The sequence below is a fragment of the Falco punctatus genome (genome assembly GCF_963210335.1).
Source record: "Falco punctatus genome assembly, chromosome: 1".
In the NCBI taxonomy this organism is placed as follows: domain Eukaryota; kingdom Metazoa; phylum Chordata; class Aves; order Falconiformes; family Falconidae; genus Falco; species Falco punctatus.
In genome coordinates this window covers 43647349-43665360 of record NC_137580.1, presented here as the reverse complement: position 1 = coordinate 43665360, position 18012 = coordinate 43647349, and the positions used below count along the sequence as shown (strand labels likewise).

General features: G+C 50.5%; 1 protein-coding gene across 2 annotated transcripts; it reads left to right on the top strand.

Annotated features, from left to right (window-relative positions):
- The first annotated feature begins 968 nt into the window (after positions 1–968).
- On the top strand, positions 969–17694 carry RPIA (ribose 5-phosphate isomerase A). 2 transcript variants are annotated; one of them, XM_080400614.1, is made up of 9 exons: positions 969–1243; positions 6047–6107; positions 8004–8059; positions 11188–11247; positions 11856–11920; positions 12273–12341; positions 12846–12987; positions 14220–14319; positions 16308–16495. In XM_080400614.1, the coding sequence occupies exons 1-9, from the start codon at positions 1061–1063 to the stop codon at positions 16394–16396; spliced, it is 825 nt and encodes a 274-aa protein (XP_080256740.1). In that variant the 5' UTR covers positions 969–1060; the 3' UTR covers positions 16397–16495. The 2 variants fall into 2 exon arrangements, with proteins under 2 accessions (XP_080256740.1, XP_080256739.1); XM_080400613.1 differs by lacking the exon at positions 16308–16495 and adding an exon at positions 16502–17694 and having other exon boundaries at positions 973–1243.
- The last annotated feature ends 318 nt before the right edge of the window (positions 17695–18012 follow it).

Here is an 18012-nt window from a genome sequence, read left to right as displayed (position 1 = left end):
CTCTGCATGGTCCTAACACGGCTTCCAGGATCAGCACTACTGGTGCAGGGGTACCTGACAGTTGATCTACCTCTCTAATATTTTTTCAGAAAGAGTTTCAGCAGATGCTAACCCAGGATAGAGAGGCAATGAAAAAAAACCCCAAAACCACAAAAGGCTCTATGTGCTCCAGGACAGAAAACCTCCATTGGGTTTTGTCCTGACCCTCCTGCAGGGTGGGATAAGGAGCAGTGTGCGCTGTTTGGTAACTGGCATGCTCAGAGGACCAGCAGCTTTTGTCACAGGCATGTCCCTACTTATGAGTCCTGTGACAGAACAGGGTTTCCATGTGGATGGCTGGGCAGGCCTTGCTCTGCCAGTCCTTAACCCCCAACGCACATGACAACATCCCATGAGCACATGACAACTTCCCATGAGAGCGTGCTACAAAGTGTGAGTAAGAGTCCAAGAGAGGCTCTTCCTTCAGGGGAGTGCACCGTCAGAGGAACTTCAGAGAACCTCCATCAGCGCTGAGGGACTCCTGCGTGACTGCACTGCCTGGTGCCCCCTCTCCTCCCCAGCACTTCCAGGCAGGACACCTTGCCTTCCCTGGCACCTGACGGGAAAGCCTCGGCCACTCCAACCCCGGCAAACACAAGATATAGATATGAATATATATATATATGTATACACACACATGTAAATACATTGATAACAAGTTCCTTTGGGGTTGTGGGTCAGGTGGGTGCAGTGGGTGGAGTGGGCACACCAAGCCATCCTGTGCCAAGCCATGCCATGCCTTGCTCTGCCGTGCTGAGCTGTGCTGCACTATGCCATGCCATGCCGTGCCATGCCATGCCGTGCCGTGCCATGCCATGCCATACCATGCCACGCTACGCCATGCCGTGCCGAGGCCATGCCATGCCGTGCATTGTGGGAGCTGTAGTCCGCGGCTCGCCGCACTACAAGTCCCAGCCTCCCGGAGGAGGAGGAGGAGGAGGAGGAGGAGGAAGAAGGGAGCCGGCTCGGCCCAAGCCTGCAGCCCGTGCGGGAGAGCCCCCCGGGGGCGGGCCGCGGCGGCATGCGGCTCCCCGGCCGGCTCGGCCCGCTCCGCAGCACGCCCCTGGCTGCCCGGCCGCCGGGGAGGGTCCGAGCGGGGCCGGCGGCGGGGAGGCGCGCCCGGGCCGGCGGGCGGCGCGGCGGCACCATGGCCGAGGAGGCCAAGAGGCTGGCCGCCTGCGCCGCGGTGGACAAGCACGTCCAGGTGAGGCGGCCGGACCCCAGCCCTGCCCGGGGCAGGGGGCACGGACCCCCCCGGGGCGCGGAGCGGCCGCGCCAGGCGCGGAGCCTCCCGGTGCACGGGCGGACCAGGAGAGGCGCCGGGGTGCAGGGACGGGCTCTGGGGTGCCGGGACTCCCCAGTGCACCGGGTGGTCTCGGGGTGCTGGCTTTGAGGTGCTGGGACCCCCTATGCATGGAGCCTCCCAGTGCAGGGACGGGTCCTGGGCTGCAGGCACCGGCTCCGGAGTGCTGGGAGCCGGGACTCCCCAGTACACAGAGCGGTCCAGGGGCGCAGGGACTGGCTCTGGGGTGCCGGGACCCCCTAATGCATGGAGCAACCATGAGGTGCACGGAGCCCCCCAGTACACAGAGTGGCCCCGGGGTGCAGGGACTGGTTCTGTGGTGCCGGGACCCCCTAGAGCATGGAACCACCATGGGGTGTACAGGGCCTCCCAGTTCAGGGATGGGTCCTGAAGTGCTGGGACCAGCTCCTGGGTGCTGGGTCCCCCAGTACACAGAGTGGTCCCGGGGTGCCGGGCCCCTCCAGTGCACGGAGCATCCTCGAGGGGCATGGACAGGTTGTGGGGTGCCCGGACAACTCCCCCCCCTCCTGGAGTATGGACAGTCCTGGGGTGCAGGGAGGGACCCTGGGGTGCATGCATGGGCCCCGCCAAGCCTCTTCCTCCTTCGCTTTGATGTGTGCTTCTTTAGCCTGGAGAGAAGGGAGAAAACTACTTTTCTTTTCCCATCTCCATGCTTGCCTAGCGCCTGCCTCCCAGGCAGCAGCTGCCTGCCTTGCCCGGCTCAGCACGATGCACACCGAGTTTGGGGTAACATCTTGCACCTCCAAATTTTAACCATGAACCCTCCTGCAAGCTGGGCAGTGGCGGGAGCTCAGGCTAACACCGTGTTCTGCTCCGAGTCCAGGGTGCTCTGCTGCTGCTCCCCGTTTCTGAGCAGCTAAGCAAGGAGCAACAGCCGCGAACCAGGGGGTTGCATCTTGTCCTCTGTAGGGAGGCAAGTGCAGCAAGGGGCTATAAACGACTCATTGAAGGTCAAATAGGACGGGAGCTGCTTGAAATTTGGCACAGGCTGATCGTGAACACTTGGAAGATTGACGGTTAAAGTCACGCTGTAGTTTATCGCAATGTTTGCTGTGCAAGCCCTTTTGCAACAGCAGTGATGAAACGGGTGTAGAGGCGCTGCCAAGAAGGTAGACGTTGGCAGTTGGGGGAAAAAAAAATTTCCTTTTCCTTCCCACTCCCCCACGCTGGGTTAGCGTCTTGAGGTTCAGTTACGGATGGCTTTCCTGATGTCCCATAAAGGTTTCACTTGTTTTGCAGCCTCTAATTCCTCTGAGCAGTCTGTACAGCCACATGCTCTCTGAGACCTACCCCCTGCCAGGCCAGTGCACTCAAAAGCAGTCTGTGGGGTTGGGGAGCCTGGGGGATGGACCGGCAGTTGCATAAAAATCCCCTTTCTTACCCAAAGCAAGCCCCAAAAGTGGCACGTTGAGGGGTTGCAGGAGGAAGGACTCGTGTCGCAAGGTGCGGAGCCACAGCACGGCCGCTGCTGTGGGTTATTGCCAGCTGGGTGGGCTTTTGATTTGGGGTAAAATGTGACTCTTAATTTTGGACTTTTCCTAGTGAAATAGCTGTCCTTTGTGTGTTTGTATGGTCACACAAACTTTGGGTAATGTTTTTGGCCACATCCCAGCTGATCAAAGTTCAGTGCCCAGCTGGCGACACTGGTTAAGTAAAACAGGCAGTGTCTGTGGTAATACTGCAACGCCTGTCATGCGGGTTGGCCAGAAGGAGAAGCAGGTTAGAGTCACCACCAAGAAGTTCGATGGTCTCAGCTGCTTGTCACCAATAGTTTTGAGTTTGTCGTTAGAGCTATTGCTGTTAATGGAGGGAGCGATGTGATTTCAGAAAGCTGCAGGCTCCCTTCCTTGTGCGCCAGGGACATGTGGGAGATGCCACTGACTTCACAGTTTGGTTGTGCTGGACAAATATCTCCTACCTAACTGTGCCGTAAATCCGTGGCACGGGGGGCTTGGTGCTGGTACTAGATGAGGCTCCTTGCTTGGCGTCCTCCTGCATGCCCATTCCTCGGTGTGCCAGCACAGCAGCTTCTTGTGTAGCCTGCAGCAGATGTAAACCTGAGGGTACGTGGAGGGGCTAGGAGAGGAGAACATTTTTCTCTCTCTCTTTTTTTTTTTTTTTTTTTTAATTAAAGCCAGATTGGTGTGTTTGCCCAAAGCACTTGTCTCCAGGCAGCTGTAGGAGCAGAATTCCCTAGTACTGGGGTGGACACTGAGATGGCCAACCTCAGAAGCCGTGGGCTGTGGGCTGGCACAGGACCTGGGGCTTTAGAGCCATAAGCTGCTTGGGGAGAGCTGGCTTTGTGTTTATACAACAACTCTGAAAGCAGGTCCTTTAAGTGCCTCTGTTAGAAATGAAAAGATGGGCGAGAGCTGTAGGTCCTGCTGCCCAGAGGACTGAGCATTAGTAAGAGGAAACTTCGGGCTTTGTGCTGTATTTATCTCCTGCTTTTTGCCCATGGAAATCCTAGTCTTGGGTTACATTGGGCCGGCCCAGACAGGCCAGCCCCTGTGGTGCTGCTGGTACCTATTCAATGTGCATTGCTGTGTCTGCATCTGTAACGTTGGGCAGCATCTCTTGTTCCTTGGGTTAGCTGAGAAAATGCTGTGGTTGCTGCTGACTCCACTCACAGAGTCCATATGTGGGTCCTCAGCTGTATCGTGGCTCAGCGCCTTGGTTTTGTTTGCTGGGGTGTGCGTAAGCAACCCGAAATGTTTTTTTGTTTTTGGTTGTTTTTTTTTTTTTTTTGCATGGAATGCTGCTCCCTGGTGCTGTGAGATGGACCTGCCCCTTGCATGCTGACCTTATGCTCTGCTTCTCACCAATGTTTGCCCTGTCCTTGTTTTGAATAGCAGATGTTTTTTGGCTTTTTTTGCCCCTGATCTGGCTGGGGTTGGAGCTGAGGAGGGACAGGTGGAAGCTGCAGTAAGGCAGGGGTTGTGACAGCACCAGTTTAGACTGGCTTAAACTTTTTCTGGGAAACCCACTTAGCCCAAAGTCTTGCCACCGCCTAAGAGAGGGTGCTTAACTTCTCAAAACTGATAAATGCCTTCAAGTTTATCGCCAGGGAGGGGTTGGGAACCTTTGTGAGCTCATCCCACTTCATTACAGTGGAGTGGCCGCTGCTGAGGCTTTCCCCATCCCTTTAGGGCATCCATCTGCTCCAAGAAGCTGTCCCGTTCTATAGAAATGGGGGCAAAGAGAAGAAACTGCCTCTTCCCAGGTTGAAACAAGTCTCTCGGGAGCACCGGTACTGCCCGTGTCCTGCCAGCCTCCACACAGGTTTGCTTCCTTGGCTGGCCGTGCTTGGCTTCACCTGCTGGGCGGGTGAAACTGAGAAACCTTGGGAGCTATTGGGTTTCTTCTGGCAAGCTGCAGGCATGTGGCTGTGATAGATTGTTTTCCCCATCTTATGCAGCATCACGGTGGTTAGTGAGGGCTGGGTATAAGCCGAGTCTCTGGTTGCGCGCTGGGTTTTGGAGAGCTTTTGTTTTTCACCTGCAGAAGCGAGGGAAATTGTTTATCGTAGGGGATTGTGACCTGTATTGAGTTCCACCTTTCCTGGCAAGCTTGCTTGCTGCTAAGATGTTAGCTGGTTGAAGTGCTGCAGGTGTGGCTTTTTCCACAGCTGCTGAACTCTGGGATTTGCTGCACATGGAAAAGGAGCTTCAGACCTGTCTAATGTCTGAGAGATAATGCACAACAGCTCCTCTGTGCCTGCATCTCTGGCTGCCTTCAAGTCTTTCTCGTCTGAAATGTCTGTAGTGATATTGGGCCTCCTTAAGTCAATTGAAGCTTTGGATCCTGTCCAGAGAATGGGAATTATTGTGGAAATGGAGTGTGCAGGAGGCTGCAGGTAGCTTTCAGTGGGTGGGAGACTGAGCTGATAATAAACAGAGATTTACATTGCAGAGCATCCTCTTGCAGAGGTAACACCATTGCACCCATCCACCCTCAGCCTGCAGCACCTTTTAGAAGCGTGCCTGTGTTACGGGTGAGACAGTAGCCATCCTTCTTAAACCAGACCATAAGCAGAGGAAGGCCAGGGCTGAGCTGTGGTTAAAATACGATCCTCTTCAGCATGTGCTGCCAGGCTCACACATCTTTCAGGTGTGTTGCTGGGCTCTCATATAGGCAGTTATATGCTCTGTTTTGGAGAGCGCTTTTTATTGTGCTCTATGTACAGCTGCTGTGCTCTTTGCTTTGGCTACTGATGCATCTGTACCGTTTACTAACAATATGGTTGGCAGCAAACCCATGCTTTTACTGTGCGGCTTCCTTGGGAGATGTTATCTTGAGGTTGTTTCAGCTTCTTCCTCTGTGGTATTGTCTGAAACTCCCAGCTTTCCGGCAGGAGAGGGTGCATGGAGTGCCAGCAACCACCAGTGAGTGTGCATTGAAACCCCTGAGATTCAGACCATGGTGGTAATTAGCAAGCACATGTCCTTTAATGAGAGGGTGAGTTGCTTAAAATCCCTTAGCCGCAGGCAGTGGTCATGTCCTTGCTGGCACAGTGTGTTCCCTTCCTTGCCTGCAGTGCACTAAGACATTGTGTGTTGGCGTGCATCTCTGGGCAGGATTCCTCTTGCATGTGTTTGTAATGTCGAGTCTACTGGGAAATGTGGACAGCCCCTGTGCCGAGTCCCCAGTAACAGCTCTTCTCCATCTTTCTTTGATTTGCAGAACAATCAAGTTCTTGGGATCGGAAGCGGTTCTACAATTGTCCATGCAGTGCATCGATTAGGTAGGATGCTCCCCTCCGTGGCCCTCCCGCTGCAGAAAGCCCCCTTGTCCAGCTGTCCCAAGTACTTGAAAAACAACCTAAATAATTCGGATGCTGACGTAGAGCTGATGTGTCGGGTCTGTTTGCTGCTGCTGTGTCCTTTTTGAAGCTGAAGGTTAAAACTGGGTCTTGTGCTCTAAATTTATTGCATAGGGAGGCCTGAGGAGGTAATGATTTGCCACCTGTTCTCCCCATCCAGCCAGGCAAAGCGCTTTACTGGCACCCACCACAAACTGGAGCGAACTCCTCTGTTTGGTTCCAGCTCTGCCTAGTCCCAACTTGCTTTGTGGCTTTGGGCCATGCAGCTGCTCTGCTTCCGTTAACCCCTTTGATGGAGCTGACGCTGATTGCTCACATCATGTTACTCACGCTGAGGGTCCTGCTGAGGTGGACAGAAAATCTGGAATGTGAAATCCTGCTGGGTGTTTTTTTTGTACCCTACAGCTAGGTTTACCTGCTTGCCTCATGTGCGAGTTCACTCAAGGTGTTATTCAGAAAATTTCAGCAAAATACTCAAGCGAGGCAAATACATTTTTGCAAAATGAACATGAGGGTAATTATCCTCATGCTTCACTGCCGAGGGTGCAGAGAAACTTTAAAGTGTCCTTTGCAGGGCACTCTTAGTCCCAGGGCAGATCTGCTTGTGGAGGTGCTGTGCCTCATCCTGTTTTGCTGTCCTTGGACGCAGAACAGAGCAGCTGTGGGTGCTGCAGTGGGTTGGGAGAGCAGGATCAGCCCTGTTGTTCTTGGGGGTCTTGCCTGGATGAAGAGGGGGTGTCCCGTTCGGAAGCAGAGCTCAGTGTGTCCCACCTGGGTGGCTCTGTGTGGCTGGGGAGACTTGTGTGGGGCTGAAGCATGAGCACAGCCCAGTGCTTTGCTCTGCAGGGGAGTACCAGAGGTGGTGCTGTGCCTGCCCTCAGCACCTGCCTCGCCCCACGCTCCGTGTGTGTGATACGCTTATTTGCCTGAGAGCTGCGGTTCAGCTTTCTGAGTTTGGCTTAATATTGCAACCACTCCTGGCTCTAACACAGAATCAGTCTCTGTACAAATGGGTATAGTATTTAAAGTGGAGTGCCTGTTCCAGGCTGCAAATTCTGACTTCTCACACCTACGGAATGTGTTAACACTGGGAAGTGGCTTGTAACAACACACAGCCTCATGTATTGCATCTTCAGCCCTTCCAGCAGCAGTATTACCTTGAAGCATGTAGCCCCTGTGCTTGCTGTGGTGCAAGAGCTGTTGCTGACTCTCAGGCTGTTGGCTTATGCTGAAATACCCTAATTACTAAAATAAATTTTGTCTGTAATGATATCTTAGTAATAGATTTTAGTCATTTGAGGTTAACCTGGGGAGGAAATATTTCCTTCCATTTAATGGAATACATGTTTTATTAGTCCTTTCCATCCATATATTTAAATGTTCTATAATAAATGAATGTTGTGTCCCCACGGCAACAAGCCAGAAAACCTTTCAGGCAGCTGCTGGAGATCTCTGTTTACAAGGAGGGCAGCAAAAAACTCTCTTAATGGAGTGAGAGAGGGAAGTGGGGTTAATTTCCCAGGTGACAATTTGCTGATGGTGCTCCTCTGCTGCTGGAGGCACAAAGGTTAATGGCTCACGATATCTTGGGCTGAGCTAGGGTGGGTGGGTGTTTAAACATTTCTTGACTAGAAACTGAGCCTTAGCCTGTGCAGGGTGGCACCTGTTTGCATTTTCAGCATGACTGAGTTATTTGCAAGGCAAGTAATTGCAGTGACTCAGAGGGGCTGCTCTGAAGAGAGATTTCTTGAAGTGCAAGTTGGTGCATTTTTTCCTTCTGCAATGAACAAACAGAGGCTTCTGCCTTTTTTCCTACAGCTGAGCGGGTTAAAGAGGAGAACCTGACAATTGTCTGCATCCCTACATCTTTTCAGGTAAGTGCTTTCCTCCTTGGCTTTTTGCTAGTCCAGACACTCATGCAGGGGATGGTCTCTTTGGCTGCAGGAGGCCACCACGCTGCACTCTGGACTGGCTCAACGTGGCGTGAGTTCACTAAAAGCACTGGTGAAAGCAGTCATGGTGCAGCCTGCAGATGGACCTCAGGAAGCTGGCAGTGATGGTGCTGTGTCACCCTGACCTGAGCTGCAGGGATGCCATAGTGCTAGGAGGTGTGTTTTGAACCAGGGTGGTAGCTCTGGTTATGTCAGTGTTGGTGCATGGCTTGCTCTGGATCCCGCTTGCAAAAAAAATGCTGTTCAGTGGTGAACTGGCCTTGTAAGACAAAACTCACTGGAGACACTTGGTCTCCTTTGTATCAGGCCCCAGAAGCTGTAAAAATCACGCTGCAAGCAATAATAGCAAGCTTGTGCTTTCAGGAGGAACTTAAAATGCATCAGCTGGCTTTTACAAGAAATTGCATAAGAAAAATCAGCTGAATCTTTCCTTTGCTGCACAGCATTTGCAGGATTTGGTTCATACCGAGCTAACTGTTGAGAAGTTTGCAGGGAGAGGGAGAACATGGCTTGGTGGTTAGTTAAGTGCAGAGCGGCTGGGGAAGCTTCTGAGCTACTTCCATGCATTCAGGCAACTGGCTTTGGTCTCTCTGCCTCTATTCCCTGAGTTGGGAACATGCTGCAGAGGAGCAGCTGTTACCTTGTCCCCTTTGGGCAGGGAGAGGTGACATGACAGGGACCACCTGTGAGGTTTTTGAGGCTGGGTGCTGATGCCCCTCTCTAGGGATTGGGCATGTGTCCTTCTTGCAGTCCTGGTGTGGACCTTGGGACTGTACTTTTGTGACAGCCTTTTTACCTTGAGGGCAGCGAAGCAGTGAGGCAGGCTGTGCAGAGTCTGTCCTTTGAGGTTTTCAAGACTGAATGGGTAAAGCCCTGAGCAAGGTGGGAGCTGACCCTGCTTTGACCTGGCGGTTGGATAGAGACCAACCTGAATTGTCCTAAAATCTTATGAAAACTTAACATCATCTTATCCTGTGGATGTTCTTTAAGTGTGAGTGTGAGGAGATAAAACCCTCTCTTTTCCCAGCTGTTGCAAACAACCAGTGGCCAACTGGGGTGTAATGCAAACTGCTGCAAAGGGAAAAAAAAAAAAAACCCTAGATATTTTTTTTCCTTTTTTAACCTGTATCTTTTTCTGTTGCATGTGTAGAATGTGGTGAGAGCCCATCTTTGATCTGTCTGAAATGATCCCCATCCTGAGACACAATGTCCCATTTGAATGTAGGAAAAGTGCTCTGAGTGATGAGGTCTCACAGGCAATATTGATAAAGTTCGTGTAGGGAACATGGGCTGGAGCCTGTCCTGCCTTGAAATGTTGGGACAGTTCATGTAACACTACAGAGTTTCTTACCAGTAAAACAAAAAGGTTGCTGTTGAAGGGAATGGATAGATCGTAAACCTGGAGGAGCCAAAATCCCCCAGACATGGGGATACGTGCTCTTGTCTTTTGCAGTCTCTTAGACCTCAGCCAGTTCCAAGTGAAGCATTGGCAGGTCAGCAAAACAGCGTCTTATTTTCACTATGTACATGTGTAAATGGCTGGCTGAGCTCACTGGGAAGGAAGAATTGGTTTCAGTGGGCTTTTATTCTCCTCCCTTCCCTCTTGTCAGGTTGGGTTATTCCATCACCATCAGTAAAGCTAGAGCCGGGGTAAGTATCTGTCCCTTGGCTTGTGTGTTGTTTCTTCTTTTCACCCGGACGTGTGCCGAGAGCACAGAGCGATACTGTTCTTGGCAAGTGCTGCGCAGTTACTGCTGCTTTCCCCCCAGTTGTGGGAGCTCTGCTTTTCATTCCTGTTGGTCTGCTCCCATGGCCTTGCAACAGAGAGCCTGAAGAGAGCCGCCTCGTTCCCACACTGCTGACTCTAAGCCTGTTCAGGATCTGGCTTGCACGTACAGCATGGTGTTTTTCAATGCTTTCGATTCTTAGGTCCTTGAAACCTTTTTACGTGGGCTTTGTGTGATGAATGTAAACCCACCGATTTTTATTCTTTTTATTTTGTGAGTCCTTAGGGCAATCTTAGTGCACAGATCGAGAGCCCACAGCCCATGTGTGTTAAAACTACATGCTATGAAATGCTACGATAAACGATTCCAACTACAGCTCATTGCCAGGAGTTCCACCTGCTCTCTTCTTAATGTTTAATGGGATGCCAACACGTGCAACTGATGCTCTTTGTTAGCGTTAGTGGGTAAAATTCAGGGCAATCAGTTGATCCAGGCTATCACACTGGCATTTCTTGGTCTAGCTGGAGCTAGAAGGCGAGCAGAGTCTGTGCAGGGAAGGGGTCTCACTCAGGTGATGATCTGTAACAGAAAATTGAAGCAATTGAAGGTTCTGTAAGGTTGAGCTCCTGTTTAAACTGACAGTGAGGGGAGGGTAACGGGGTGCTCTGTGTTCCATTGCCACTAGAGGGAAATACATAGCCACTTCAGTAAAAGTAGATCAGAGCCACCAAACCGCTGTTGCAGGAGGTTTCCCACACTTTTCCCATGACTCGTGCTTTTCTTTTTCTGCCTTTTTTTTGTTGTTGTTGTTTCTTTCCAATATGAAAGATATTTTCATTGTTAGTCCTGCACTGCTATGACGTAAAGATTTCATTTTCTTGCTCCCGTTTTTCAGCAGAAGGAAATCGGAGGGGCTGGATGGGTGTGGAAATTGGAGGGGCTGGATGGGTGTGAGGGAGAACGATGTCCAAGCTGAAAAAACACGGGAGTCAAAAATCCCATGTCAGCTCTAATGCTTAGATACAAGTGATTCCCACCAAGCTGACGGGGCCTCTTCTATTTAGTACTGAGAGACCTCAACCCAGGAGTCCTGTTGTACCACCTGAGCATTTTAGTTCAAATCAGCAACAGGGTTTTCCTTGGATTAAAATAATCTGGTCTGGAGGCATCATTTTCTCCTTGCTGTGCGTTCCCGCTGCTGGCTGCAGCCTCTCTGCCAGCTCAAGGTGGAGCTGTGAAGCAACTGCCAGGGGAATGACACCACGAGCCTGTTTTTCCTTTCTGCTGCTGGTAAATGGTGTTTGCTGTCTTCTTGGTGCGCAGGCCCGTCAGCTGATCCTGCAGAACGGCTTAACGCTAAGTGACTTGGACCGACACCCAGAGGTAAGTGGGACTGCGGAGGTGAGACCTCACCTGACCTTCCTCTAAGTTGGTCCTTCATGAAAGCATGAGGCTTCCTCATCCTCCCCTGAGGACCAGAGTTCAGGCAGCCGCACTGCAGAACGTGCGTGAGAACTAGTTTAGTTTATTTCCCCCCTGCCAAGCCTTAGTTTTGTTTTAGTGTTGTCCCTTTAGATGGCAGGTAGGCTGCCGAGCTGATTCCTCGAGGTGTTTGGCATCTCTTCCAGGCTGATGCTTGCTGGCCCAAGACAGGGATAATGTGTTGCTGAAGTGTCACCAAGATTTTCCCTGGGAGGCCCCTGCTTGTGTGCTGGTCCTTAAGTGATGCTAGGGTCTGAAGTGACGTGCCTGCAGGCCAGCAGTTGGTTTTGGCTTTTCTTTCTCCTGCTCTCACAATGCCTGTGGTTTAGTGGGAGCTGGCGTCCTTGGGTGGCTGAGCAGATGCCCATCTCTGGCTGGTGATGAGGTGGTCTCGGCTCTAGTGATGTTTCTGGCTGCTGCTTGGGACCTGATGCCCTCCCGAGCTGTGCCAAGAGCAGCGCTGGATGCCACACAGGAAGAGCTTCCACACCAAATTTCTCTTCCTATAGCTCGACGTTGCCATCGATGGAGCAGATGAAGTGGACTCTGACCTCAACCTTATCAAAGGTGGCGGGTGAGCCTTGTTGTCCGTCTGTCTGCACATGGTGCTGGTGGCGGTTGGCCTCTGAGCATCCTGCCTGATGCCTCTGGGGTGGGCTGGAGAGGCTGAGGGGATCTTGTGCGGGGCTGTGTGTGCCCTTGTGGTGGGACATGACTCCTGACCAGGTGTGTGTGCAAGGGACAAGGAGGATACAGTGATGGGGCAGGGGAAGGAGCCCTGGCATGAGGCAACAGCAGCACCAAACCCAGCAATAATATGAAGGAGGGGACTGGAGTTCAAGGCCATCAGGCACATTGAGGGGTGGTCTGATGTTTTCTGGCTTTTTTTTTTATTATTATTATAATTATTTTTCCGCCTCTTGCAGTGGCTGCTTGACGCAGGAGAAGATAGTTGCAGGATATGCAAAATGCTTCATTGTTATTGCTGATTACAGGTGAAAATATTAATATTCATTATACCTCTCTGTCCCGTGGGGTGATTTGGATAGGTTAGGCTATTATTGTCCTTCCAGTGGGTCAAGGGAGCAGGAATAGGTGGAAATTAGCCTGGCTCTCAGTGCTTCAGCAATTCGGTTTAGCTTTTTTTTCTTAATTTTCAACTCAGCAGGCCTGCTTAGGAGTCAGCAGAGCTTGTGAGGAAATGGCTGCGCTGCTTTTTGAGCTCAGTGATTGTCAGCACTGAATAAATTTCCCCTTCTGTACATACAGCTGCGGGGCTGTTGAAAAAACAACTCGTGTCCTGCTTGTCCAAAACATGTCAAAACGGCTTATGAGTGAACTGAGCATCGTGCATTAAACTGGTTCTTCCTACACGTGTGCACACGTGAACTGACCGCTGTGCCCTACCCTGAGGGTTTTGCAAGAGGCAATGTGATGAAGTGAATGGTGTTAGCAATGGTACTGTCTGATGCTAATCCCACCTCAAACTGTGTCCTCAGGAAAAAATCAGAGAGCCTCGGGGAGCAATGGAAGAAGGGAATTCCTATTGAAGTCATCCCCATGGCTTACGTCCCTGTCACCAGAGCCCTGACCAAAAACTTCGGAGGTGCCGCGGAGCTGCGCATGGCTGTTAGCAAAGCAGTATGTGTCCCTGATCCGCCCCACTTCCCCAGAGGAGCCACCTGAACGTGGGCAAATGGAGGACCAGCAGTCTGGCCTTCCATCTAATTAAATCTGGGCTTTCACTCCCGCGAGTGGCGTCTTGTGTAATTCCTCCTAATTATACTTTGGTTAATGAACTGTGTGTTTAGGTGCTCAGGCTGCTCATTGAAAGCCTCTCTGGCTTATGTCTCCTCAAGCAAACATCCCTGAGCAGGGAGGGGAGGGATTGCCTGTCTGGGCCTGACCGGCCGCTCTGCGGGGATGCTGGGGCGCTGGAAGGCAGCCTGCACTGCCAGAGGGTCTTGAGTGGAGGGGCAGCTCACACTCCATCCCAGGCTTCTCTGTGCCACAAGGAGCCAGACTAAATTAAAACTGAAGCTGCTTTGTCTCTGCTGCCGCTGTCCTGTCCTGACCTGGGCAGCAGGGCTTCGCCAGCCCATGGTGTGTGGCAAGGGAAGGGGAAGGCTGTCTGCAGTAATGGCTGGAGTTAACGCCTGAAGGCTGAATACTTGTTTTTGATGTGTCTAATCCCAAGAGGCTCTGGAGGTTGCATTTGATGCCTGAGAAAAGCAAACTTGTCGTCCTCTGTGAACTTGAGACCAGCCTCGCTCAGGGTATTCACATCGGTGCTGCTAGAGCACGAGCTGTGTCCTTGGAGGATGCTGGTCCCTCCTGGCGTGTGTAGTTGCAAACCCTGCTCGGTGATGCTAAAACACCTGGCCCTCAGCCCCAGCTGCCTTTGCTCTGTTGAAAGCACCCCATTGCTCCTTCTGTTGGCCTTGAGAGAGTGCTGAGCGCATCTGGGATGCTGGAGTCCAGCAGTTCTTCAGCTCCAAAACCTCCCCATGGCAACCAGCAGCTTGCTGTTATCACTGGGGCAGAGGGGTCTTACTTTGGCTTCTGTTGCCTGCAGTAGCCTTTTTAGGATGTTAATCTAGCTTTACTCTTGCAAAAAAGACCCCCTGTTGCAGGGATGAAATTGCAGTGTTGTTTCCAGCTTCTGCATGGTCATCTGTATGCAGGAGAATGAGGAATGGGCAGTTGCCTTGGGTGATGTTTTTACTTACAGGCTTACTGTAGGCTGCTCTGATTTACTTGAACATTGGTTCTCTCTAAACCGTTGCAGCAGGGATGGCTGGTCCCGGTGAGGGCTGTGACAGTCCCTGCTGGGCTCAGTAGACAAGGTGGTGACAAATGGGTTTGCTTCCCAGGGCCCCGTGGTGACAGACAACGGGAACTTCATCCTGGACTGGAAGTTTGACAAGGTTCATGAATGGAGTGAAGTGAACACCGCTATAAAAATGATACCAGGTAATGCCTGTGATTTAGATAAAAAAAACCCAAAAACCAAAAGCTGGCTAAGGCTGGGTCCGTGCTAGACAGCCCTGACCATGGGAGCTCTCCCCTGGATGGGCAGGAATGTGCATGTGTGTTTACTGCCCTGTGTGTGTGTGTTGACTGCCCTCTTATGGGTCTCTACACTTGTTTCTGCTTGAGAGATCTATCAGCTGAATTAGTACAACTGTACCCACGTGGCATTTCCATATGGTAGTGAAAACCTGGGGTGATGCCGGATGACTTATGACACTGTTTCCCATTAGGCACACCAGTCCTGTGCTCTTCCTTACTCTCCCTGTGCCCATTTAGAGATGAACTTTTAATGGAAACACTGGTGGACTCGAGGGAGGGTTCACACTGGGTTACAGTATTTTCCTGAAGCTGCTTACAGCTCTGCATCCCAGTACCGTTGCATAGTCCTACAGGCTATGGTGTGAGGGTGCAGTGTGTCCTAGCTATTGCTGTGCAAGAGAGAAGCAATGGCTGATTGTGCTGTTTGCAAACAAAACAGCCTCCTTGCAAGGACTCCTGCCCTGCATGAGACCTGCTGCCCAGCCTGGAGCTGCTTCTGGACAATCCAAGCCTGCCCAGGGGCAATGGCACTCTATGGACCTCAGTGAATCAGCAGGCAGACTGGCTGAGCCACGTCTGGATATCTTTCTGGTTATCTTGGCAAAGTCTGGTCTTGAATCTGGTCAGCTTTTGAATTGAATTGAATACGGTTGTGTCTTCTGTCTTTGAGTTTATACCAGATACCTGCCTGGCCCTAAGTCCATAACACAGCTGCCTTCACTCACTGTTTGTGCATTGTCAGAGCGTGCAGGAACAGTTTGGGATCCTGCTGCATCCCCTCAGCATCCCCATAAAGCAGCAATATATTGTCCTGGCATCACAGTTAAAATACAAGAGCAGGCAGAGGCCATGGGTGAAAGCTGGGTGAAGAGTCACCAGTAACTTCTAGTTGCTTCTGTTCAGTGGCTTTGCTTCCCTCAATGCTGATATAAGGCTGACTTACTGAAAATACACCCATTTTCTTTTTTCCTGCTCTAGGAGCAAAATGCTAGGATGCTACCTCTGCCCTCCTTTGTCCCAGTGTCTTTGCAATCTGAATAATTACCTTGTATTTGCTGGCAGCCAGCAGTAGATGGCAAGTTTGTACCTTTGGCAGGAGCACATATAAATGAACCAGTGACGGATCTAAATGAACCGGTGACCGCTGCTGGTCTGGGCTGTCCCTGGTGTGGTGCTCCATATCCTAATGTGGTTGCTGCCCATTGCTGTACAAATGTCTACATCATGAGAGCTGTTTCCATGCAAGAAAGCAACAGTGGCCAGTTATGCTGTTTGCAAACAAAACAGCAAGGACTTCTTCCTTGCATCTCTTTTCATTGAGAGATGAGCAGTAAATGATGAGACCTGTTCCATCGTATTGGTGTGGAGATGGTCTCAGCACAATTTGCTGCTCAGAAATGGACCTGCTAAGGGGAAGAAGATCATCTTCCCTACCCAGAAGTGGATGAGCAGAACTGGTAAAGCCTAAATACAGCGGTGCTAGCAGGGCTCCGGCCACCTTGTGCTTGTGGTAGCCCTTGTCCTCCGTTTCTTTCCACCTTTCTGGCCTCTGGCTGTGGCTCAGTGATCGCTGTGAAGGTAGAAGCACCCCATAATTAAATGCAACCAAAAGTACGTTGGCAAATGGGCTACAAATTGCAGAGGTAGCATCAGATCTGCGGAGTCTTAGCATTTGAAGAAGTGTTAGCTATCAGGGTAGTGTTTTAGATGTGTTTAAAGCAAAGTGAGTAAGCCTGTGGCTGCACGTAGCTTCCTCTTGCTCCCATGGGTCTTCAGATGGCTGAAAATGCCATGCTTGTGGTTGTGGTGTAATGGTGGTGGCTGGGGTGGTGTGAATGTTGGGGGGAGCTTTAGGCGTTGTTTCTCACTCTCTGGAGAGTTTCTTCTAGGGGTGGCCACATGGAAAAGACTTCTCAGAGGCTTCCTGTGCAGCTGGTGCAACATCACCCAGGTTGGACACCTCTCTCCAAACCTCTGATGGAGGCATTGGTGCCTTTTAACAAACAAAACCACGGGCAGAGGAGAGGATTCAAGCAGTGGGGTGGCTCTGGCATTAACAGGCAGGTGAACTCTTGTTCCCCAGGTGTGGTGGAGACTGGACTCTTCATCGACATGGCAGAGGTGGTGTACTTTGGCATGGAGGATGGCTCGGTCAGCGTGCGGGAGAAGCAGCCTCGCTGACGCCGGCGTGCTGCCTGCTCTGCTTAGCCTTCGGCCAGTTTGATTCAGCTGTTGTAATGGTGCCAACCTGACGTTTTGCCTTAACAAGCAGCGGTTATTGCAGAAGATGGATGGGAAGTTGATCAGAATCCGCTGACATGATACTGAATGTCTTTTTTAAAAACAAAAAATTATATTCTATTTCTATATATATATATTTTTACTTTACAGGAATGTTGTCTTTTTTTAAAGAATCATTTAAAAAAATTGCTTTACTGTTTTTATTTTATTTTCTAAGAAATACTTACCAAAAAGAATACTCCTTGTTTTTGTGTTTTGGGTTTGGTTTTTTTTCTTTTTCAATGAGAACTTGAACCCTTCTGGCTGCTCATAGTGCTTAGTGATTGAGATCAGAAACACAATCCTAATGCATCGTTCCTAACCACCCTGACTGGGAGGGTGATGTATGTAATGGGAGCACATCCAGTCGGGACCTGCTGATGCCTTATTTGGAACCTTTTTGGTTCAATATTTTTTGCCTTTTATTTTTCTATACCACTGTTTTTTAATAGTCTGGGATGTCTAGTTGTCCTCTGTGCACGTGACAATTCTCTGAGCCTAGGGTGGTCCCTACATCCCTCTGTCCGGGACATTAATAACGGCCTTTTTTGGGCCTGTGTATGGAGGAGACATTCGTCCTTTGAGCCAAATTCTGCTCACCATTAATTCAGTACCTCTGATTAAAGTCTGTTCCTGTAGCTGGAGGTGTTTGGGACTTTGTCCTTTTAAACCGAGAGCAGAACTGGGTCCTTGATGAAGTTTACAGAAGCATCCTTGAGCAGCTTAGGGCAGCGTGGAATACTGTTCAGTGGCAAATTATTTGATTTGGAATGAAGGTTAATTATCACCCTTCACAGCTGGTTGATTTATGGAAGGATAGAGCAGAACGTACAGGAAAACTCAGTCTTCCTGCCAAATTTTCCACATGTAGCAGGAGAGAGGCACTTGTTCAATATCTTATTCTCAGTGTATAGGTGCTTTGCATGGTTTTGATGTCAAAATGCAAGCCCTCTTTTTGTGTTGTTGACACTGAAATAAAGAGCTGTTAATACCAGATTTGGTGGTAATTTGAGTCTTAAAAGTAGCTTTTGTGGACAGTGGGGCAGATCATCATCAGACTAACTTCTGCTGCAGTTTCCCCCTTAGAGGAGCCCTTTGCCCAGGCCAGATTCAGCATTCTGCATTTGATCTTTTTGCTTAAGGTAAATACGTTATTTTAAATGAACCAAATGAACCAGATTATCTAATCAACACCTGTTAGCTGCAGTGCTTGCCTCAAGACTGTCTTAGATTTGCATAGCTAAAACCTGTGCATCTAAATAAAGCTTTTTTTTTCTTTTTTTAACAAAAATGAGCTATTTTTAGGTCTTTAAA